At 40.2% G+C, this 26953-nt stretch overlaps 1 protein-coding gene across 2 annotated transcripts in view; it reads right to left on the reverse strand.

Annotated features, from left to right (window-relative positions):
* ITPRID1 (ITPR interacting domain containing 1) overlaps positions 1 to 26953 on the reverse strand; it is a 126320-nt gene that overhangs the window by 68156 nt on the left and 31211 nt on the right. For both annotated transcript variants that reach the window (XM_075212605.1, XM_075212607.1), the window contains exons 2-5: positions 17398 to 17535; positions 5118 to 5149; positions 3510 to 3536; positions 2037 to 2088 (exon numbers count right to left, since the gene is read on the reverse strand). In XM_075212605.1, the coding sequence (XP_075068706.1) occupies positions 2037 to 2088; positions 3510 to 3536; positions 5118 to 5149; positions 17398 to 17438 (152 nt within the window). In that variant the 5' untranslated portion in view covers positions 17439 to 17535. The remainder of the gene's footprint in view (positions 1 to 2036; positions 2089 to 3509; positions 3537 to 5117; positions 5150 to 17397; positions 17536 to 26953) is intronic.

Consider the following 26953-nt stretch of genomic DNA (forward strand, 5'->3'; position numbering starts at 1 on the left):
ATACAGGCGTTTGACTATTAGTCTGAATTAGACTGTTAGCTCATTTACTTTAGCTACTTTATTGAAAGCATATGTTTGATAAATGTTTTTCCTGTTTATCTCATTATTGTGATATCATTATAGTTGTCTGGTCGATATATATAATGTTATTTGGGTGCTCTACTAATATTCTATTTTTATAAAAGTAATTCATTATTATAGGCTATGTTATATCTATTTATTTACTTTACACAGAAAGTTCGGAGCTCTATGGTAGCAGGGATTGTGGTAAACAAATAAAAATATAACTCCTGATCAGTTGTGTGCAAACACTTTGCCCACATTTCACCCAAGTTATGATGCCCACATTTCACCCAAGTTATGAATGCCTATCTACTGTGAATAAAAACATCAGTGCAGGCATTTCTGGCTAGTCTCTACCCTGGCAAAACAAAGCGTTCCATCATTTGACAGGCACATGACACAGTGAACTGATAGAAAGAAAAATAATGATACCTGTCACACTAGTGAAATTAACTTTATGTATTATTCTTGCAAAACAGGTTTAGTAGGAAGTTGTATACTCTTTAGCACTGTGAACTGAATTACATTGGTACAATAAGTTATACTTCCTGCTGGCATGGCGCCAGTGTATGAAGAGAGCTGACAGCAAATCGTGATGATCTGTCAACCGCAATGAGTACTCTGAGCTATGTGGTTCCATCAGGGAACATGTGGTTTCATCAGGGAACATGTGATGACATGCTAAGGTAGTGGATGTTTAATAAAGGGGCATACAGTAGGTACATTTCTAAGACATGTAACCTTACATTATTGTCTTACATGATTAATGCCTTTCTGTGTGCACTAATCCCACAACAAGAGATCAGAGAACCAGAAATACCTGTTCACACTGTTTATGCAGTGGGCTTTTCATAAATGTCTAGCCACATATAGGAAAGCCATCAGTTTCCAATTGTAGATTGCTCCTTATTTCTTAATAGACTCACCTAAACCAGAATACACAAATAAAAATAACCCCAAAGTACATAAAAAATTATCAATAATCTATTAATTAAACATTCTCTCTTAATTTCCCGCCTCAAGTACTGCAACCTTCTATCTGAAAATATCCTCACCCATCTGCCACTGCTTCATTCTGTCCTAAATGCTGCAGCTAGACTGATCTTACTCTTTTACTGCTCCATATCCACTGCATGACTCTGCAAATCCCTACACTGGATCCCCATATTCTCTAGAATCCAATTAAAATTATTTACCATCACCTACAAAGCCCTCAATAGCACTACCCACTACCCTACCCAGTGTTTTGTAATACAAAAAGAAAAATGTTGGTAATTTAGTGTTACGATAATGTGCTTGTACTATAATCTAACTCTCAGTCTGAGGGTTCCTACATGTTCCATTTCTCATGTCACAGTATGACACTGCCTTCAATCATATGAAGCCTTGCCCTCACTTACTCGATTGCATTAGTGGAAAGACCACTGTCTCCCACAACAAAATCACATACTACTGGGGGACATTTTATCGATCTGATTAGCTACAGACTGTTTTATTTCAGCACATTTTAAAACTGGGTACACACAGATGTGCAGTAGAGAAAGAATTATAGCAAAAAATTATTTAAGATTAAGATCTTAAAAACATCTGCAATGGTCCTTTTTTTTTATACCATCAGCTTAGAACACAAACTTAAATAAGCATTATATTGAGGTTAGAAACAGAATTAACTGTAATGGAATTACAGTACTACATTGTATTGCAGTTATGTGCAGAGAGTATGCTTAGTGGTAAGAGAAGGTGAAGTTTAGTGTAAACAGGGAACACTGTTTTTGTCTTTGAACTTTTCCTAAAGTAGGAGTTAACTGTTGTTGGGTTTGCTGTAGCTGAATACATACAACAATTTTAGACACACATTAATCACTGTACTTATTAATTAGATCCCAAATATATTTCAAGTAACCTTACCACTAAAAAAAAGTGTGTGCTAAAAATAATTTAATGTTGAATAAAGTGTACAGAAAGTAACTTGCCTCATATAATCTTTCACAGACAGCTTAATCACCCCCATTTTGCATATGGAACCTACAGAGGAAAAATGACAGATGTTAATAAGTGGAAATATGCCAAACTGTGTCATATACCTACAAATATACAGCATATGCGGTAAGTACACACACACACACACACACACACACACACACACACACACACACACACATATATAGAGACAAATATATACATAGTAACTTATCATGGGCGTCTAGACCTTACAGACAGGTAAAACAGTGCAATTGTCCTAATCAGCTGTATCTAAGTGAGGTGGCTGGTGTCAACCTCGTGCACAGAAAGATATGGGTTTAACATCTCTCTAGCAAGAAAGCTGAGGAGAACTTTAGAGTTCACAGGCTTGTGCATCCCGTGGGCAGTGCGGTCAGTGATCATTGACAAAATTATTAACATCCTAGACTTAATGTTTGATAGCACAGCTTTTAGTCAAATTAACTGCAACCAATCACTTCCTGTAGCCATGAATGATCTTTTTGCATCTCTCTACTGGTCACTCTCCTTGTATAAACAGCTCCAGTTCTCCTAGCTTTGAAGGGTGTCTTCTCCTAACTGCTGTTTCTCTCTCTTAGTTGATCTCTCCACTGGTATCCTAAGGGATTTAGATCTGGACTCTAATCAGCTGAGCGTTTTGTCTTGACCCATTCCATGGTGCTTTCTGAAATGTGTTTGTGGTCATTGGACTGCTGGAAGACCCATGACCTTCAATGAAGACCCAGCTTTCTGACACTGGGTTGAACATTACGCTCCAAAAAGCCAGGATAATCTCCAGCTTTCATTATGCCATTGACATGTTCAAGACACCCAGTAATAGACACAGCATAGCAAGCCCTAAACATCATTGAACCTCCTCCTTGTTTGATTGTAGGAAACATGTTCTTTTCATTCAGCTTTGTGTAAACATAGGCATGATTGTTTTACCAAAAAGCTCTAATTTGGTCTCCTCTGTCCCCAGGACATTCTCCCAGATTGAATTTGACCTGTTCTGGCGTTTTTTTGCAAGCTCCAATGGGGCTTATATCTCCCTCTCTGCAGTGATGCCCTCCAGGGCCCTCCTATCAGATAGCCATATACGTTGATGGTCATGCCTTGTGTCTGAAGGTCAGCTTCAGTGTATTTAGCAGTTGATCGAGGAAGGTTTCTCCATCATTCAAACAACCCTGCTCTGCAATCTTCCTCTTTCCTCTTTACAGAGAGGTTGTCTACATTGCATGGGTCTTAAACATCCTAACAGCATTATGTATGATGGAGACGGGAACTTCAAGTTCTCTGGAGATTGATTTGTAGCATTGAGTCTTTTCTTATTGCAGTACACTGTGACACAAAACTGAAGAATAAGCCTTTTCTCTATTCAAACTAGTGTTTTTTATATACCAAAATATATTTTTTTCATTTCAACCTATATTTTAATGTTTACTATCCTTTTATAGATAACTCACCTTGGCAGGTTCTCTGTATGTTTAGCTCTGAAATAGAGATAATACAGAAAGTGTTTACAGGACTGTACAAGTATTTCAAAATTCCAATACTATGTAACTTAAATACAATAATAATGTCACAAATGTGTTATTTTGAAACCTATGCACATTTCTAGAATGATCACCACAGATTTAAGTGTGTTTTTCATATTCAATAAAGTGTCAAGAGATTCCCCCTACAGCAGGATCTGACCACTACAGAATTGCCAGGGGGTACATATCTCAGGAATTGTAGGGTCCGGGTTACCAGACACAGTCCATTCTGCTAGTTGGGTGGTAGGGGTATTAAGCCTTGTTTTTAGGTTTGTCTGGAGGTTTTATTTAAATTTACTGTAGCAAAAATTACAATCCAACTGTATTTGCACGCAGCAAGGGGTTATCATGTCATCCTGCATGGTGCCTACGCACCTGTAACTAAATCAACATACAAAATCAACAAAAGATTATATGAACAGTGTAGTACATCTATCAATAGCTGACACCAGCAATAATAAAAACGTGATGCCTGGCTGATATTGAAAATTTAAATCTTTTTTTCCTCTTGATTTTAACATTTAAAATGTATATAACATTTCATAATATTTATAAGAAAATCGAACATCAAACTTTATTTTAATATGTATCTTAAGTTGTATAGAATTCACCTATTGTTCATTGTTACACATATTAAAATTCCAAGATGCACTCCTGTCAGTATGGATCAATTTCAAGTCTGTGTAATCTTGTTAGCTGAGTAAAAGCTTGTTATAATGTAACGACAGTGTGTTATATTTTAAATGAATACTTTATTAAAATGTAATGCACACATGCCCAGTGTTTCCAGAGAAAAAGCCAATGAAGTGCCTAGGCTTGTCCCATTGCTTGGTCGAAAAGGAAATACAAATGTGGCGCATATTATTGTGGCAGGGTTTGGTGGTTTCTGTAGCACAGTGACCAGTCATTTAAATTGGTAATTGTATGCACAACATAAGAGTCAGTTAAACATTGTTTTGATTAGTATAACTTGCACTAGAACAGTGATGGACAATGCAACATACATCCTACAACATTCAAAAGGACAGCATAAAACCCGTAATTCCAAGAACAAATAAGTCCTTACCACATCACTTATTGCAAAATGCACCCACATGCCCACCGGCTCCAAAATTCCACCACACATCATTTAGATTTTGCCTCTTGCTTCAAAATAGCCTCACATGCTCTCAGACCCCCATTTGTCACAAAATGCCCTCACATGACCTCAGATGCCATATGTACTCCAAAACTCCTCTATATGTCACTCAGACTTTTTCACATGCCACTCTGTTCTCCCCACATGTCCCACACATTCGAGCTTCCTGCATGCTCCTTACAAGCAACTCAGAAATCCTCACGTTCCACACAAACCCGACTACATGCTAAAATCTCATTGATTTCTGTGAGTTACAACAGTATATTATTTAGTGTTTGCATAGCATTTTCTGCACCTATGCAAGTGTCTATTATATATCCCATTTATAGTTTCCTGTCAGAGATAAATACATATATTTCTGTTTGCAAGTTAGCTATTACTAGTTTGTTTTATCTTACCAGCCTGGTTCGTGTTCTTTGTTCCTGGTAAGCTGCAAACAGAAAGAGTTCAGTTTAATGAGCTTTATGTTGCAATCTGTACATTTTGATGTGTTTGTTAATGTAAAATTTATAATATTGCTACAGTATTGTGGTCTACTTTATCAGACATGTAATGACCAATATACAGTACAGTGATTCTCAGTAGTTGTTGTAAACAGGTTATATGATAATTATTATTATTATTATTATTATTATTATCCGAGATTTGTAATTCGCCACAGTGCTCTGCAGCGCCGTACAGTAGATAAAACAGGACATACATAAAACAATGATATACAAAGTAGACAAAATAAATGCAGACATGAAATCAAAGGGTATGAAGGACCCTGCTCATTAGAGAGCTTCCATACTAAGTATATGATATATATGTATCTATGATATATGTCATACTCATACTACATGTGCCTCAGAATATTTTGGCACACAATAGGATAGGACTTAACATACAGTAATGATTATCAACATACCATGTAAGTTTATAAACTCTATCTATACATGATAGCAGATCACTAGTGTAGGCAGTTTTAAAGTTCTGAAGGCATGCAGATGTTTTAATGCACCTGTAATTTTAGCTTTAACAGCCATCAATGCCATGGATTTTAGTCAAACACAGGAACATTTAAAGTCATTTTGGAAATTGCTTCACTTGCAATGATAGGGGGAGAGCTATATTTATTTGGGGCCATGTGCAGGAATTGGTCCTGTCCAGCTCCCATATGTGAACTGGTCCACAAATGAAGATAAAAAAGAAATATGAGGCAGTTGCAGAGGTGTTTCTATAATAGGCAATTCAAAGTTCGCTTGTAAGCTATGCTATTTAGGTGTGGCTGGAGCCCTAATAGCTTAATTTCGCTTCCCAGGATGGCTTTCCCCTATTCCTCGCTTGCACTTTTGCCTCTTACATCACCAGTGCTCTGTATCCTTTTCCCATACATCGTCTTATGTAAAATTCCATAATAAAAAAGGGTAGTGCAGTTACGTACATGAGGATATGCAAAATAACACATATCTATTAGGGATGTGCACCTGCGACTTTTGGTGTCTCGTGTTTTGTGTTTTGGATTCGGATTTTCGTGATGTTTTGGGTTCGGATTTGTTTCGCAAAACACCTGCCGAAAGGTTTTGGTTCGGATTTAAGGTTTTGGATTCGGATTTTTTTTTTAAAAAAAGCATAAAAAGTTCAAAAATCAAGTTTTTGGGCTTATTTTCACTCCTACGCTATTATTAACCTCAATAACATTCAATAAAAAGCATTTCCACTAATTTACAGTGTATTCTGAACACCTCACAATATAGTTATTAGTCCAAAACGTTGCAACGAGGTATCTTTCTGGACTGCGTAGCGGAGACGGTCCCCACAATATAATAAGAAAACCATCAACTGGTCTTAATCGCACCAAAAAAATGTACCTGGACTGCGTAGAGGAGTGGGTCACCACAATATAATAAGAAAACCATCAACTGGTCTTAATCGCACCAAAAAATGTATCTGGACTGCGTAGAGGAGTGGGTCACCACAATATAATTTGAAAACCCTGAACTTGTATGATTCGCACCAATAAATGTATCTGGACTGCGTAGAGGAGTGGTCACCACAATATAATAAGAAAACCATCAACTGGTATGAATCACACCGAATAATGTACCTGGACTGCGTAGAGGAGTGGTCACCACAATATAAATTAAAAACCCTGAACTTGTATGATTCGCACCAATAAATGTATCTGGACTGCGTAGAGGAGTGGGTCACCACAATATAATAAGAAAACCATCAACTGGTATGAATCGCACCGAATAATGTACCTGGACTGCGTAGAGGAGTGGTCACCACAATATAAATTGAAAACCCTGAACTTGTATGATTCGCACCAATAAATGTATCTGGACTGCGTAGAGGAGTGGTCACCACAATATATATAATAAGAAAACCATCAACTGGTATGTATCGCACCAAATAATGTACCTGGACTGCGTAGAGGAGTGGGTCACCACAACATAAATTAAAAACCCTGAACTTGTATGATTCGCACCAATAAATGTATCTGGACTGCGTAGAGGAGTGGGTCACCACAATATAATAAGAAATCCATCAACTGGTCTTAATCGCACCAAAAAATGTACCTGGACTGCATAGAGGAGTGGGTCACCACAATATAATTAATAAAAAACCTTCCACGGCTCTGAATTCCCAAAAAAAAAAATCTGGACTGCGTAGTGGGGTGGCCCCGGTACTAAATTTGATACCGGGGCCACAATATAATAAATAGTTACACCCTCAACTGGTCAGAATTCCACCAAACAAGTATCTGGACTGCGTAGTGGGGTGGCCCCGGTACTAAATTTGATACCGGGGCCACAATGCCTCCTCCAAGTTCCAAGTGTAGTGTTTATAACATATTAACACTACACTAATTCTAGCACGTCAAACCCTCTTGTTTTAAATAATGACAGGGCATTTAACTTTTGATTACATTTTTTAATTTGTTGACATTTTGTTTTACTTTTTGAACATGGCAAACGACTGTTGAATGGTCACATAATGCCAAAAAAAGAGTTGCAAGATGGAATTGTCCTTGGGCCCTCCCACCCACCCTTATGTTGTTGAAATAGGACATGCACACTTTAACAAACTAATCATTTCAGCAACAGGGCCTACCAAACAACTGTGGCTGAAATGATTGGTTTGTTTGGACCCCCACACCAAAAAAACAATTCATCTCTCCCTGTACAAACTAAACAGGCTCTACTGAGGAAAGATGTCGTCCTCATCCTCAACCTCTGATTCCTCTCCCCCTACAGTGTGTACTTCCTCCTCCTCACACATTATCAATTCGTCCCCGCTGGACTCCACAACCACAGGTCCCTCTGTACTATCTGGAGGGCAGTGCTGTACTTCATTGAGTAATTGATTATTCATTTTTATAAACATCATTTTTTCAACGTTGTGAGGAAGCAACCTCCTTCTCCGCTCACTGACTAGGTTCCCCGCTGCACTAAAAACTCTTTCCGAGTACACACTGGAGGGGGGACAACTCAGGTTAAATAGAGCCAGTTTGTACAGGGGCTTCGAAACTGCCTTTTTTTCCTGCCAGTAACAATATGGACTGTCTGACATGTCTATTTGGATGGTGTCAGCAAAATAATCCTCCACCATTTTTTCAATTGTGACAGCATCCAATGCAGCGACAGTAGACATGTCTGCAATGGTTGGCAGGTCCTTCAGTCCGGACCAGATGTTATCAGCATCCCCGCCAGCGGCTCTTTTAGGAAAACTGAGCTTTTTCCTCGCAGCCATAGATGTGGAAGAAAATGAGGGTGGGGCTGTTGCCATGTCACGGTCCTCTTCAGAGGACAATCTCCTGACCAGAAGGTCTTTGCACCGCTGTAGACTTGTGTCCACCGGAAACAGAGACACAACATATGCTTTAAACCGAGGATCGAGCACGGTGGCCAGAATGTATTCCTCTGACTTTAAAAGAGTGACCACCCTCGGATCCTGGCAAAGCGTACGAAGGGCTACATCCACAAGAGCTACATGCTTGGTGTTATCGCAATGGTTTACCAGCTCCTCCCTCACTTTCTCCAGCTGCTTCTGCAACAGCCTGATCAGGGGAATGACCTGACTCAAGCTGGCAGTGTCGGAACTGGGCATCGGGCTTGGAAGACGACGTTGATGGCATTTCATCGTCTATGTCATGACTAGTGGCAGCAGCTTCAGCATTAGGAGGAAGTGGGTCTTGATCTTTCCCTACTTTATCCTCCAAATTTTTGCTCTCCATTATATGTAGCACAAGATACTGCTGAATGTGTGAACTTGGTAATATTGCAGTACCAATGGGCTTATATTGCAGGATTGGTTTGGCAAATTTTGTTGTAATTAAAAAAAATTTTAATTAGTTTTTTGTATATTTTTTTTATTAACTTTTTTTAAATTTTTTAAACACTTGGTAATATTGGGGAAATAACTATGCCGTTAGAAGCACAGAGCACGGGACACAGGACCACTGGACTGAACAGGACGCAGCACACAGGACCCAGCAGCACCACTGAACTCAAAATTGACAGAGCACAGCACACAGCACCACAGGACTGATACTGCAGAATGTGTAAACTTTGTAATATTGCAGCAGTACCACTGGACTTTTACTGCTGAATGTGTGAACTTGGTAATATTGCAGTACCAATGGGCTTATACTGCAGGATTGGTTTGGCAAATTTTGTTGTAATTAAAAAAAAAATTAATTAGTTTTTTGTATATTTTTTTTATTAACTTTTTTTAAATTTTTAAAACACTTGGGATATTGGGGAAATAACTATGCCCTTAGAAGCACAGAGCACGGGACACAGGACCACTGGACTGAACAGGACACAGCACACAGGACCCAGCAGCACCACTGAACTCAAAATTGACAGAGCACAGCACACAGCACCACTGGACTGATACTGCAGAACACAGCACAGCACAGCACAGCACAGCACAGCACTAAACAGCACAGCACGAGATCTACCAGAACAAAGGACCACCTAACACACCCTCCCTCTACCCTGATCAATGCCCGAGTGAAGATGGCGGTGACTAGCGGGGAATTTATAGGTTCCGAGTATCGCGAGATCCGACAGCGGGATTATGACTTCGAGCCTCAGTTTCAATTTTTCATTTGGCGCCAATACCCGGATCTGTCTCGGATCCGACTCGGATCGGCAACGTTCGGGTGGGCTCGGATTCAGGAAATCCGAGTGCGCTCATCTCTAATATCTATACAGTAGTTAGTATAATGCTTTAAGTTTCACATGGCTCCATGGTTTTAATTGAGAATTTCTAAGGTAGGAAAGGGGGTTCATTAGGAATTGAAGGACTAGGGGAGAAGGTATAAGAAAAAAGAATGTTGTAAGGGGGTTCAGGGGTAAGGGACAGAGGGACAAAAAATAGGCCAGAAAAGCCACTAGGTCCATCTTGAGATGAGGTTGTTGAATTTTAATGTATTATTAACTCTTACAAATGACCCACAGAGATATAGATGGGCCAGGGTAGCAGCCTACAATCACACAGGGTTACCCATTATATTTCCCTTTAGAAAACCATACATAATAGAAGGATGTTAAGGTAATATGAAAAACATACAAAAAAATCAAAATGTTGACTTAACCCCCTCTACCTTTTCCCCCACATTTGCTTAAGGTACTGACAAGATTAAGTGGGAGTGGGAGATAAGGGGGTCCTTGTGGATCATTGAAGGATAATGTTTCAAAAAGCTACAAAATCTTCTATAGATGGTTTCTTGTCCCAACACAGTTGCATGCAATCTAGACACATCCAGACACATCTAAATTATGTTGGTCAAGACAGCACTCTGTCCCACATCTGGTGGAGCTGTCTTTAATTAACTACACTATTGAAAGGGGTACATCATCTAATAAGGTTATAAAATGATTAGATACTGGCTTCTTTTTCCTACCCATTATTCATTGGAACCATACAGGGAATGATTAAGCACACACAAAACATTAATCTGGCATGTTCTAAATATAGCCAAATGCCATATCACTTCTGTATGGAAGAATACAGATTGCCCTCCCCTATATTATTAATATATTATATAGAGCACACTACAAGCATAATCCATAGAACCCTAATAAACTTATAAGCACTTGGGAGGTCTACAAAGCTCCACTCCTCTTCAATTAAGTTAATGACTTAGCTTATTAAAGCTACACTACAGGATTTTCCACCAACTTTTTATGCCGATCGATTTTACATGCAATCAATGTTCCGATCGCTGGGTCCATGGACTGCATACACACTAGCCTTGTTTAGGACGATAAAGGGAAGAGCGGACGTCCCTTTAGCGACTTTTTACAGCCATGCTGTCGTGAGCAATGACTGTAATTTCGTACTCACTGTTGTGGATCGGTCGGAAGTTTATACACACTACACAGCGGAAACGAGATTGGAACAAAAATATTAAACGGTACGACCAACCAAATGAGGCGACAACCGTCCATTTGGGCAGACTTTCGACCATCGTGTCACTGCACACACTGACCCGACTTTTGAACGACCGGCCGTATGTCGGCTGATTTAGCCGATTATTGGATGAAAACTGTGTAATGTGTACGTAGCTTAAGTAAATTACTTTCCTGAGACCCCCTGGTGTGATGTACATTCATACAAGACTGGTGGACAATAATCCTTTTGCCTAGGCTGAAACAATGGACTAGTCTGCAAGATGACAGAACATGCTGGCAGACATTTTAACTACTTTCAAATAAAATATATACAGGTTTAAATATAACTGACAAATGTGGGGATCCAGAGGGCTAGAAAAAGTATATGTTTTAATAGACCACAGTTTGTAAAAACAAGGTGCAAACTGGTTGAGGCAATATTAATACCTCGATTCTCCACAATGTTGCTGATATCTGAGCTCATGTTACAGCATTATAGCCCATGTTGTGACATTTACATACTGTGGAAGAGCAATCCTGGAGCTTATCAGCAAGGCCGGCAAGAGGAATATGGGGCCCCAGACCAGAAACTTTTTGGGCCCCCCTCCACAGATGAGTAGGGAAAGGGGGGGGGGTGTCGCTACTCAGCGGATGTGTCGCCAAAGGGCCACAGTGTTGGGGATGTGCTCAACATGGGGCGTAGCTGCACCTCTTTTGTACATGACATACCTGGTACTAGTTTCTTGTATAGATCCTGGAATGTTAGGAATGTTTCGAAAATGTATAGGCATATGAAATATGGAAAACCAAGCAATAAGTGAACATAGTACATAACACAGATCACACAGTATATAATACATACATTATAATAAAACATTATCTGTATCACGGCCTTCTTATTCACATCACGCATCCACAATATAATAAAACAGTACATTTATAACGCCTTCCCCAGCTATATCACAAAATCTCCCAGGCACATCACGCATCACGCCACCCCCACAGCCACATCATGCCACCCCCAGACACATCACTTCACTCACAGAAACATTATGACATTCCTTCTCCAGACACATTATGACACTCCACTCCCCAGACACATTATGACGTTCCCTCCTCAGACACATTATGACACTCTACCCCCCCAGACACATTATGACACACCCTCCCTAGACACATTATGACCCTCCCTCCCCAGACATATTATGACAGTGCCGTAACTAGACATTTTAGTGCCCTGGGTGAGACAGTGCACCGGCGCCCCCCATCTAAGTGGGAGTGACATTTGTCAAGTGGGTGTGGCCAACCTAATGTGGGGGTGTGGCTAGCACTTTACTGAAAGAATTCTGTTACACATATTTGCAAATACATGATATATATATATATATATATATATATATATATATATATATATATATATATACAGTGGTGGGATTCAAATAAATTAGTTCTCTACCCTAATGACCATTTAAAGTATGCAAAAATATATACCGAAAGGTATTCTAATATTTCACGCACTTAATACTCAAATAAGAACAGTAAAAGACATACACAAAACTAGATTCACCCTCTGAGTCACCCCAAGATCAAGTGTTATATGGTCAGTCATCCCAAGATCAAGTGTTATATGGTCAGTCACCCCAAGATCAGGTTCCTGCAAAACCTCAACACAAATCAAACAGAGAAAGGGGGGATGAGTGCTCCGGAGCACAGGGTAAAGTCACTTTCTCGCTGGATGGAGTAACATGTATTATTCGAAACATCACCCGGAACAGCAGGTCCACAAATGTTCCAGTTACTGTGAGTCCTATCTCCCAGAAGAGCCGCTCTGCAGATCTGAGACTAACACCAGTAGGACATATATACAACATTACATGAAGCTCACACACAACAATACAATCGCACACAGATGGCGCATTTAATTCCCACTCTTGTCCTGTCTTGTTATAATTTCAGTTAGGTTTAGGAAACATAATCCAGACCTCTATTGTCTGCACTCTGCAAGTTTCCACTTTAGGAGCCGCGTCTGTATCTTGTCATATTTCTCCTTTCATCCTCTAGTTACAATAGGACATATTCCACAGACTCCATATAATAATAACAGTACAGGAACATACACTGGGGCCGGTCATCGCTGGCCCAATCTTTCCCTCTAAACCCATAGATTAAATCAACCTGTAGTAACAGCACAGAATCCAATCTATAAACAAGACTGTAATCGCTTGGGATTAGTATCTACTGGAAATTCCTACTTCATTCTTCTATTAGATCAAGTTAAAAAGAAGCTGATAAAATTTATATTACAGTTATACCAGTTTCTAACAGTGTTAAAGAAATAGTTCCCAAAAGCTTACAATCTACATAAACAAGGCTTAACGTGGGAGCAGTGCTCTTGACCGTTGGTGACACTTCTATGATCATATCAAATATTTTTGGGTATCCCCTAACAGCTTATGAAATAAATGCACTTTTACCTCCTGTAGCACAAAGTGGACCATTTTTAGCTCCTGGGCCTGGGTTCCATTATGTGATAAACGATATCAGTAGCTGAGACATAAGATGTGAATACATTTGAGTGATATCCATGGTTTAATAAGAACTAGTTTGTGGCTGCAAAATGCCAGCGTGACGTATAAGTAATGAGGAACATTGTTCAGAATTAGCTCCACAATCCTTCACCTTGTTACCTGTGTGTGCCAGACGCTGTGGCTTCTGTCAGACCGGAATGTCGCGGACAATGTCAGAATGAGCAGTGACCACTAACAAACATCCCTTCTGTGGAAGGATCAGGGAGAACGCTTTTACTTACTTCTGCAGTGGAAAGCATTCCACTGACAGGAAGCTTGGCATTTGGAATGCAAGTTTGCGTTCCAAATGCCGAACTTCCTGTCAGACTGCGGAAGTAATAGCATGTAAATACACAGCCAGGTAGCGGGCGGCTGCTGCGCCCCCTTGGGCTTGCGCCCTGGGCGACGGCACCGCCCGCACCTCCCTAGACGTGGGTCTGCATTATGACACTACACTCTTCAGACACATTATGACACTCCACCCCCCAGACACATTATGACACTCCACCCCAGACACATTATGACACTCCATCCCCCAGACACATTATGACACTCCATCTCCCAGACACATTATGACACACCACTCCCTTAGACACATTATGACACCACCTCCCCAGACACATTATGACCCTCCCTACCCAGACACATTATGATATTCCATCCCCACACACATTATGACCCTCCCTACCCAGACACATTATGATATTCCATCCCCAGACACATTATGACACTCCACCCCCAAGACACATTATGACACTGCATCTCCCAGACACATTATGATACTCCACCCCCCTAGACTCATTATGACACCCCTCAGACACATTATGACACCACCTCCCCAGACACATTATAACCCCCAGACACATTATGACACTCAACCCCCCAGACACATTATGAGACTCCAGCACCAAGACACGTGATGACACTCCCTCCCAGACACATTATGACACCACCTCCGCAGTCACATTATTACCAACAGACATTTTATGACACTCCTCAGACACATTATGACACTCCACCCCCAGACACATTATGACACTCCACCCCCAAGACACATTATGACACTCCATCTCCCAGACACATTATGATACTCCACCCCCCTAGACTTATTATGACACCCCTCAGACACATTATGACACCACCTCCCCAGACACATTATAACCCCCAGACACATTATGACACTCAACCCCCAGACACATTATGACACCACCTCCCCAGACACATTATAACCCCCAGACACATTATGACACTCAACCCCCAGACACATTATGAGACTCCAGCACCAAGACACGTGATGACACTCCCTCCCCAGACACATTATGACACCACCTCAGCAGTCACATTATTACCAACAGACATTTTATGACACCCCTCAGACACATTATGACACTCCACCCCAGACACATTATGACACTCCACCCCCATGACACATTATGACACTCCATCTCCCAGACACATTATGATACTCCACCCCCTTAGACTCATTATGACACCCCTCAGACACATTATGACACCACCTCCCCAGACACATTATAAGCCCCAGACACATTATGACACTCAACCCCCTAGACACATTATGGGACTCCAGTACCAAGACACGTGATGACACTCCCTCCCCAGACACATTGTGACACCACCTCCGCAGTCACATTATTACCAACAGACATTTTATGACACTCCTTAGACACATTATGACATCCCCCAGACACATTATAACCCACCCAGACACAATATATCCCTTCCAGGACACATTGTAACCTCACCAAGACACCATATAACCCCCCAACACATTATGACACCCCCAGACATATTATAACCCCCTCAGACACAATATATCCTTTCCAGGAAACATTGTAACATCCCTAAGACACAATATAACCCCACAAGACACAATATAACCCCCAAGACATATTATGACACCTTCCCAGACACATTATGCCAACCCTCAGACACATTATAACCCCCTTCCCCCCTCAGACACATTGGGCCTGATCCATTAAGGAGAGCAAAGAAAGAGAAGTAACTTTGCACTTTGACAAAACCATGTTGCATTGAAGAACTCAACCCTAAATGCACAAAACTTAGGAACTATGTTCTGTTGCGCGAAAACCCAGCATAATGGCATAGCCCCTACACTTTGCTATAATTAAGAGGTTTAGGATTCAACCTCTGTGTATGTAATGTAGTAAATTTTCATTATATTACATAAGCAATATTTTATAAATAAACAAATAATGACCTCTGCGCACTAGCTCTGTCTGCACATGAAAAAAGTTGGCGTGCAGCTGCAGTAGGAGGTCCCACCCTCCTAAAAACACTCAATAACACAAAATATACTGTAGCGCTCAGCCAACCTCAATATACTACCTATAACGTCAGAAACCCTTATTCAAACTTGTAATAATCACATCTAACCAGCAACATAGTACAAAGCACATTCTGGAAGCTGATGGTGTGTTTTCTTTTGACTTGCATGGAACGGGGACAATATCGGTGAGGTCCGAACACATGGAGTGTACAACAGAATATAACGAACTATAACTGAGGATTGCACACGGTTGTACTTTGTACTATGTTGCTGGTTAGATGTGATTATTACAAGTTTGAATAAGGGTTTCTGACGTTATAGGTAGTATATTGAGGTTGGCTGAGCGCTACAGTATATTTTGTGTTAATATTTTATAAATGCCTGTAAATATTAGGTCCGAAGTAGCGATGGATGTAATGGGTGTAATTTATGGCCCAAATATGCATCCGTATCGCAATGACTCCAGCTCTGCATCTGTAGAATATGCACCAGGTTTGTGGCAGGCGTACTTATACCCACATACACATAGTAAGAAGCAGGCAATACATTTTCATAGGGAAATACTCATTTGCTATTTGGTTTCATATAACACAGATGATATAGCTATTCACATGTACACACACAAAATTCTACAAAATATGCATAATTAATGAAGAACGCACCTAGAAGCTTTAGAGGTGAATTTGCTATCAGTCAGTCAGAAGCTGTTAGCTAGTGCTGGTGATCGTTATCATCATCATCATGTTCATCATCATCATTATCATCATCAGGCTGGTGCAAATGATATGGCTTAAGAGGCATATCTGCATCTGCATTTAGTTCTGCATCGGTTCTCAATTCCGGAAACATGACTTTACTTTACTCAGCCTACATTAGAATGTCCCCTCATTCTCCATCACACCTCTTCAGGCACAAGCAGGTGCAAGTGTGACTGCGTGCAACTCTGATAGGTGGTTTACAGTGGGCTCTCGCAGAGTGAATTCACACAATTTACACTACGCAAGCAGACATACGTTCAGTTCTGAACCAGGCCCATTATATGTAAAACAGTGTGTTCTGATGTCATCACTTATATTCCATTAATTCTAATGTCATCACTTCATAGTCCATTAGAAAAACTTGTATATTATAAGGAATAATGCACAATCTACTGTAAATAATTACACCGATTATCACCAGAAAAGTAAGCATAGTGGCGGCAGCAGATGCCCAAAGTTGGGAGTTGGCAATATGGGGCAGCATCGGATGTTGGAGTAGTGCGAAGATTGTTATAGTGGAGAGGAAAGGAAAGTAGTAGACATGTGAGCTCCTGTATCCTCGCCATGTTAAATACAGCCAAGTTTCTAGCTTATTCTTACATCACATTATTAAATGTAACAATAATGGTACATAAGTAAATTACGGGCTATGCACTTACCTTTTTGTGTCTTCTGTGTAGTTGAATTCAGAAAGCTCCATTGCTGTTTACAATATATTGAAAGTTCTTTACTGTTGAGTCTCAGCTGCTCATTTATCCCAGGACAAAAATGCCCTGAAGCCATGTCACGCTATAATTCTGTACATAATACAATAAAACATCAAATTGGTAAAGATATCAGTTGGACACCAATCTGTTAGGCAAATGAAAACAAATGCAATTTTTATAGAAATAATAAAATGGCATGATGGTAAAATTATCAAGTATTCAGCATAACATTGAACATTGAAGGTTAGCATAACCTTGACAATTCGGTGCCTGATTTATTAAGGCACGCCAATCGAACGTATTGTGCGTTTCTTTTAAAAACACACATAATCGTGCATGTGTGTGTCCATATTCAAGAAGGAGCGTATGTAAAGATACGGCTGTTGTTGAATATGGGTCTAGGTGCACTCTGCTCTAACAGACAATACATTGCAGGATACGTCCAGTAAATATGTGGAAAATAAAGTCCCAAAGGAACACACAGAAGAAAAAACTATTCAATTAATGTCAACACATTCATTAATGATTATATTATTATATAATTAACACACAACATTAATTGAGTAGGTTTTTTTTGTGCGTTTTTATGGGACTTTATATTCCATTATTTTTCCAATTTCCCCCCACATAAAATACATTTATTATGATGTTATAAATGTCTACTTTACATAAAATGCATTTTTGGAGTTGCTCCTGATTGCGAACACATGTTCTAGCTTGTATACGCGATTGTAATCACTATCATTCTGCACTTACACCCAACCTGCAATGCAAGTGATTCAACAGAAAATCACATATGCCCAAGAGATGCCCAAAGCTTGAATTGGATGCTGTTATGTGTGCTCGAGCTTGGCACGCCCTTACTGTATATTGACTATGTGCATACGCCCAGTCCTCTTCTTGTTCCACCCATGAAATCGTAGGCTGTAGTAAGGGTACTTTGTGCTCGAAGATGAATTGGATGTTACTGTGTTCACTGACGTATGGTCTGGTTCTGGGCATACGCACATTGATTTTATGCAAAATACAGCACATACTGGCATTTACCTTCCTTAATTAATCAGGCCCTCTATATTTTGGTGTATATTTATATCTCACACCAGTGGACATCCAGCTAGTGCTGGATTCCTATTAAAAATTAAGTTATATACAGTGGTGACCAGATCTGGCAGTCATATCTACAGATCTACAGTGATAATTTATACTCCCATTGCCTGATACTGATCATTAATTTAAACTGGGCACTTGGCCTTAAATGACTGTACATGTGGAATGTCAACTCTGCTCACTTTCTTAGGTGATATCACAGTGAGTGCACTAATATGCCATAATATAATTCCACAACTGCCACTAAAACCACTGTGAGAATGCCACTTGTGACATAAAAGGGCCTCTTTTAAGGTCTGTATTAATGTAATGATGTCACAATGAGTTGACGTATAGCAGAGACTGAAACAGGATCGAAATCCTGCCTTCATAGTCACAGTCAGCATTCTTGAAAGTGGTCCCAGGCTCCAACCATGACTGTATGAAATTGGATTATGGCATCAGAGAAGGAAATGGTGTGGTCCACTGGACATTGGGTTGTATACTGGACATAGAATTGTACACTAGGCACTGAGATGTGTAACACACATGTCATTCTTCAACGGGCATGCCATTGTATAATGGAAATGGATCTCTATACTGGGCATTATACTGTTTACAAGGCATGAAAGCATCCAGTGGGAATGGAAATGTACTGGTATAGTTGGGATGAGCATGTGGCTTTTTACAGTCCATGAAGCTTTATACTGAGTATGGGGCTGTAGACTGGGAATAGGACTGCTTACTAAACATTGGGATGGCCAAAGCCTTAGTATGGGTTTGGGGACATGCTGTGTATAGGTGTGCTGGTTAAGATCATGATAACAAATTGTTTAGTTGGGGTATGATCTGGGAGTTGAGTAGTATGTGTAATTTTATATGTAGAAAAAATACTGTACCACTGGAGCAAATTATTTTGATAATGAAAGGAAAATAAGTTTGATACATTGGTTGTACATTGTTGATTTTGGTTAGCTGAATAGGGACTCCAACTTTTCTAGGAACCTTTTCTAGGCCGCAGTGGAGTCTTTATTGGACTCTATGTTCACGGCACAGGGCTTCTCACCGCATCAGTAATGTGGGGAGTTGATGACCACACCCTTGGAAAACTCAATAGTAGAACATTACTACTTGCATATTTCATTATAATTGGAATTGGTTCTAGAATATTTCACGTTTCTTGGCTTCAACAATGGCATTTTTTATACTACTGGGCAGTATTACTGGCTAATCAGATCTTGTTCAATACCATTAATTCACCTGCACAAATGATTTTTGCTGCACAATATTAATGACATATTACATTATAATATATTATATTATAATTAGTTGTTGTTTTGCTTAAAATGGCATGTTAAGGGCATGCTATATACAGTATTTCTGGGCATTATTGCTGGGCGTTATCACGTTTAGATGCACCTGACCTTCAAAGTATAGCTTCAAATTGTACTGATGCTGGAAGTTTTGCAGATGTTGTGCAATTTATGATATCAAACTTAGTAACATATAAATTTATCTAAATAGACAATCAGTCTCTCTACTTATGCCATACACTGCAGCAATTGTTAATGTGGATACTGAGAATTGCATTAAAGGGACTCTAAACCTTTATTTTTCATTTTCCCTTTGTATTTTTCTGATGTAGAACACATGGAATAGATGTATAAAAATATTCATGTTATGCCTAGTTTACATGATGGTATTAGTAAAGCTGTATGTAGATTTCACCAGGAAATACAGTTTCAAAATTTGCTTTCTATTCCCCATGTTAACTGTATTATACACAGTTTAATAATGTATTTATAAACTCCTGTAAATCTATAAAGAATGAATTCTGGTGTCAACGCTTATAAGCGGTGAGTGCTGATGTCATCACTTCATTAGGAAAAATTGTATATAATAATGCACACCGTATACAATAAATTATTACGGATATTAGAAGTCACCTCAGATTTCTTGGTCCTGTATACATGCACTCAAATTATATATAGCTATACCCTATAATTTGCAGTAGGAAGAACATTATCCTTATTGCAATCTAATTGATGTGTGATTATCTTTTAATGATACAATAGATTAGTTATACCTCCCAACTGTCCTGACTTACATGGGACAGTTCTGATTGGGGATTGTCCCGCCATCCCACCAGTAAGTACTTTTATTCCGGCTCCAAGACACTAGCAAGAGTTGGAAGGGTGTTTTTAAGGGATGGGGTAAAGGACAGCCTAGTAATCAGTGGATTGCCATGTACCATGTCATGTGGCCGCACTCCCTCCACCGTCTGTGTCACAACCTCAGCAATGTAAATTTTGAAAGATATGGTTTGGTTTTGTAACCTAACGGCAAAGGATATATGCAACATAATTGAGGGTGGGGAATGGCATTATTAAGGGTGTGGTTAAGCCTGAAAAGAAAGAAAATATGACAGAGCGGGCACAGTTTGCTCACAGCCAGCACAGTGGGATAATATAAAACTATGTTTATTATGTCAAAGAATTCCCCTGTGCAGAGCCAAATTAAGCAAATAATATTTTTGAGGTCCCCTTTAAGCAAAATACCCTCTTATATAACATAACTATGAAATTGTACTGCTATACCATGGGCCTATTACTTATTTAATCCCCCCTGTGCAAAACTTGTCAGCCCTTCATTGTCCTGTAATTCAAAGTATTTATGTACCATTAAAAAGATACAAATTTAGTTTACTACAAGAACAATGGGGATGCAGTGATTGGTATCCTCGTCATTTGTGAGGATAATCCACACCAGCAGATTCAGTAATGGTCATTGTAGTGAACAGAGGAATTACAGTTATATGGATTAACCAATAACATAAATGTGGGAAATAAGGCCTACTCACAACTGCAGTGTAAATATGCTATATCAAATGAATCCATTTATAAATTGAGCTACTAAGGTGTAAAATGTGAAGTCAGAGGCTCTGGTGTGTGCTTACCTGATGCTTCTGCCCACCTCTATGTTAAAAAATAACAGCAACACTTTCAGCTGAGCAGCTTCAAAGGCCAGTGGAGGTGAGCAGCATCCTGATATAGGAGACTTTTTTGACACAGAGAGAGACTCTAAGGAGCCGTTCACAGCTTGAGATCCTTGGAGACAAAGGCAACACATGAAGGCTCTCTATGCAGGCATATAAAAATATGAACTTCAAAGAAAATGCCTTCATATTTCATATTTTGGGAAATCCATGTGCCACTCCATTCTGAGGGGGAGAAACCACACCAGGGTTGTGAATTATAGGTACTAACATTACCAGAGAACAGCTGTAGTCTCATGTCTTTGGGAAAGTATGTCATATTGTTATAATTCCATCATGTTTGGTTTTTAAAATGTACCACAAGGGGGCAGGATGGACAACCTGCATACAGTCACTGTGGGTGACAAGGTAATTGTGGGGTTTAGAGACACAGGTGCTGATGTTACGCTGGTGCGTTTCCATCTGGTGGGATTAGAGGACTTCCTTCCAAGAAAATTACTGTGTCTATGGTCAAGGTTTACCTTGATTGGGGTGCTGGAAGAGGTCTAAGAGATGTAGGGGTATCAGATAATATTTCTGTAAACGTGTTAATTATGACTGAATTAGGCATGATGCTGTCTCAGTATGTATCTAATGATGATGTCATTGACTCTGCTGAGTACCCACATTTTTTCCCAGGTACTAGGATGTTACAGGGAAAGGGTATGTTGTATTGTACCTGACGCGTGTAATGATGATAATGCCACACCTGTTACTGTGTTAAAATCTACAGAGAGTACCCATGTTTCTTCCCCGATGCCAGAATGTGACAGGGAAAGGGAATATTGTACTGTATCTGATGCATGTAATGATGATAATGGCAAAAATAGTATTGCATTAGAGTCTAGACCTGTTTTTACACTAACATCTTGACATGAGGTAGGGACAGATGACAGTATTACTGCAAATATTGGCATTGATACTGGTGTAGATGCTTGCTAAAATTGGATTAGATAACAGCAAACTTTCTTACCCAGGTAATGTGTTCAGAAGTGAGGGTACAGTGTAAATGGGAGGGAGGGCAGACTGAAACTGTGTGTTCTGTGTCTGAACTAGCCATACCCAGGGTTGTTGAAAATGTGGGTGAGAAATATAGACATGTCCAACAGGAAGTAGAGAGTGACAGCAGTCCTGACATTGTTGCTGTAACCTGTAATTCGAATGTTCACTACCCAGATCTCCATCTGAGTTCTGAACATTCGCCTGCATTTTCTATAGAGACAGGGGGGTAAGTTGCTAGATCACCTTCTCTTAATCAGCTGGCTAACGGCTGAGAGGAGGTAGATGAGAGGACTAAACTCCCTGTTACTCTACATCCCCATTTAGGTGAGTCTATGGGAGAGCCAAGTGTTTTGTCCAGGAGCACCCCGGATAAGAATTATATAGTTTGTCCCAATGACAGGAATTCTGTAACTGGGAAGCAGGGCAGAGTGGAAGTAGGTATTCTGCTGTGCGAGAATTAAGGGTTTCCTGCTTAGATGTGTTTTGGGGGCTAGGAAGTGTTCTCTCATATAGCCCCCCCAGGAGACTCAATTAGTGAGTGACACAGAGAGTGTAACTGAGGGACCTAGCAACCCTGCTACTGTACGTCCCCACATAGAAGTGCTGTCTCAGGAATCCTAGGCCACTTTTCTGTCAGGCCCTATGTTAGAGGCAAGAGGATTAGAGGCAAAGTACACACTATGACAAAGTTGGTACATGAAAGCATGACGCAGACCCAGGCAACCAGTAGCAGCGATATGATCCCACAGCCAGGGAGAGAGTTTACAAAGTGGGTCGGAAGGTGTGGATACCAACACTTCAGACCCAGAATAACCTCCCGGCTGCATGGGAAGGCCCATATCTTATCCAGCAACGAGGTCCACCATGTAGTCACTATAGATCATGCCAGGAAGATACATGGGGTTTTTCATGGTAATCTGTTGAAGGCTCATTATGACAGGGAAGCTTGTGTCCTGCCAGTCTTTAGTTTGCCAGATGAGGGAAAGAGTGACCTGCTAGGGATACAACTCATTAAGAATGCAGAGGTTAGCCCACAGGTATGGAAGGACCAGATGTCCTAGCTGAGTGAGGTATCTAACCCCTTTTTAACTCCTCTCAGTGAAAACCCTGATGAGACCCAGCTAGCAGTTATCCAAGTAGATCCAGGGGGTTACCTCACCAGGGGAAAATTAAATAAGATGAGCTCAGGCACTGACCTGTCCAGTCAATCCCCATGCCATCTCTTAAAGTAGGAGGTGTAGTGAACAGAAAGGAATTACAATTATAAGGAGTAACCAATAACATAATTGTGGGGAATGAGGCCCAATCATAACTGTAGTGTAAATCTGTTATATCAAATGAATCCATTGATTAATTGAGCTACTAAAGAGTAAAATGTGAAGTCAGATGGCCTGGTGTGTGTTTACCTGATGCTGATGCCCACCTCTATGTTGAAAGATAACAGCAACACTTTCAGGGAAAGCTGAGCAGCTTCAAAGCCCATGGGGTGAGAGGCATCCTGACATAGGAGAGGTTTTTTTCACCGAGAGAGACTCTAAGGAGCGGTTCACAGCTTGAGATCCTTGTACACAGAGACAACACATGAAGGCTCTCTATGCAGGCATTTAGAAATATGAATTTATATTCCATATTTTGGGAAACCCGTGTCCCACTCCATTCTGAGGGGCAGAAATCACACCAGAGTTGTGAATTACATGTGCTACCAGGAAACAGCTGTAATCTCATGTCTTTGGGAAAGGTATGTCATATTGTTATAATTCCATCATGGAAGATGAAATGTGCAGGAGATAATGACTGATCTATTGACGGGGGATTTATGTTCCTGGGATATATCTGAGAAAAGTTAGAACTTAGGAATAGTTTTGAACAAAACCTTTGTGACACCCAAGGGACATTTCCACCCCCACTGTCCGTGTGATTGCCATCGCAGTAGATTTAGCTTAAAAACCTATGTTGTGAAAGGACAAACTGTCAGTCTTTTTGGAAATCAATCATAATTGATAAGCTGTCCATCTTCAAGCCAATTTCCCTTGGCAAAGATTATACCAACTTGTCTGTAAGTTAAAGTCTGAATGTTACCCCTTTATTTTACCTGCTTTGCAAATTTTGCAACTTTTTATTTGCATATCAATTGTTTTTTAATTGCATATATATATATACATGAGGATGCTCTCAATTCATAATCAGTAAATCAAAGTTTAAAAAGCTGTGCATGGTCCATACTTTAAAAAGCAGGAACCACAGTTGTTCAACAAACAAACAAACCAGCACCAGCAATATGAAAAAATACAAAATTTAATAGAAAAACATAGAAAGATATATCACAACAGGGCAGAGCATACTACTTCGATCCCTGAAGAAGCCTAGTGCGAAACGCCTTGGATTGACCCAGATCTTGCCCATCACGGGCACCACATAACGGAATAGAGGCCGCCGCTTTGCTAAGCGAACGGATCCACCTCACGCATGCGCATGCGCAACTTAACCAACACCACGATACCGCCCGCGACTTCCGGATTTGCATTACAGCAATCCAGCGGGACGGCACAAGCGTGTTCATCGCTTCCAGCTTTTTGATAACAAGTAGGACTTGGTGAAAGGACACATCAGCCCGTCAGAAGTGAGGGTAAGTCCTCTATCATCCCAGCCTATCTTAGGCGTTCTCCTTTGGAATCCATTGTTGGCTGACAAACTTAACAGAGAATTTATATTTGCCATTTCCACATAGGATTGACTTTGCCACATCTCTGATATTCAGTGGCCTGCATTAGCCATATCAGAGAACAGTGGTTTTGTGGCCTAACAAGTTATAAGGATATTCACATTTTTCACGTCTACATATTATTGATTGTGTTGCTGTCTCTGTCACCCAGTGGACTTTATCAGCCCTATCAGAGAACCGTGTTTCTGTGGCCAACATGGACTTTTCTTGCAACTAGCAATCTGTGCCTGCTTTCATGATACGCAATTTTGCTAATGTACCCTGTTTATTTTAACTTATTATGTCAGTGTGATTCACGCTGAGGGTTGCCACCCACATATACTGCCTATCAATAAATCTGTATATTTATTTTCTATCTGACTTTTTGTTAAACCGCCCAGGGAGTGATATAAATGTATACTTGATGGTGCCATCCGTCTATCCCCTCCCGTTATTCACCCACTTTCACCTTCATTTCAAGCGCCAGGGAGTTACATTGATTCAATCGTCCAATAGGGTTGAGCTATCCCTTTATCCCCCCACTCCCAGGTGGCCGCTTACCCACTGACACGACACAATTAGGAGCGCTGAACATCCATTTTTCACGTAATACTATTGTGATGTATCTTTCTATTTTTTTCTGTTAAATTGTGTGTTTTTCTTATTGCTGGTGCTGGTTTTGGTTTGTTGAATAACTATATATCCTATATATATATTTGTATATATGTACTTGTAGTTTACATTGTACTTTTTGTATATTAAATCTAACATGTAATTAGTAATGTCCTTATTGCTGTATACAAATTCACTGCCTGTTTAGAAGAGATGGATTGCTGGACCATGCTAACCCTTTCATTGCTGAGGTGTGAACTGTGAATACATTTGTATACCAAGCCGAGGGTGTGTCTTCATGTATATTTGTGCCATAGAGCCTTGAGGGGTTAAGTGTTAACCCTTTGATTGCTGGTGTGTGCCTTGCTAACTGTGAAAGAAAGAGTGCTCATTGTGTACCAGTGTAGGGCAGTATATTGGGGTCCTATTACCCTTATTCAATAGGTGGTGGCAAACCAAAGTGAGTATGGTTGTGTGATCGCTGTTTGGGAGCGATTCAGCAAATCTGTAACCTGTGCGATAGGTGAGAGGAAGATTGAGTACTGGAATCGTGTGTAAACACTTCCAAGGCACAAGTGCGCAGAGTGTGGGTTGTGACTGGTAAAGGCAGCTAGGAGAGGTTTCCTGACACAATAGAGGTGATATGTTGTTTAATTGTGTAAATATATGATAAGATATTAAATCAGGGAGTAGATAGAGGTGGCAATTCATCATCATCATCATCAACATCATCATCATCATCATCATCTATTTATTTATATAGCGGCACTAATTCCGCAGCAATGCACTGGGAAGTCACTAACATCAGTCAATACACCATTAGAGCTTACAGTCTAAATTCCCTAACATACACACACAGACAGAGAGAAACGAATGTCAATTTAATAGCAGCCAATTAACCTACTAGTATGTTTTTGGGAGGAAACCGGAGCACCCAGAGGAAAACACGAGTAGAATATACAAATTCAACAAAGATAAGGCCATTTTCAAGAATCAAATTCATGACCCCAGTGCTGTGAGGCAGAAGCACTAACCACTAAGCCATTGTGCTACCCGTGCCATTCATGTCAGTC

Source organism: Mixophyes fleayi, chromosome 5, assembly GCF_038048845.1.
Source record: "Mixophyes fleayi isolate aMixFle1 chromosome 5, aMixFle1.hap1, whole genome shotgun sequence".
NCBI classification, from domain to species: domain Eukaryota; kingdom Metazoa; phylum Chordata; class Amphibia; order Anura; family Limnodynastidae; genus Mixophyes; species Mixophyes fleayi.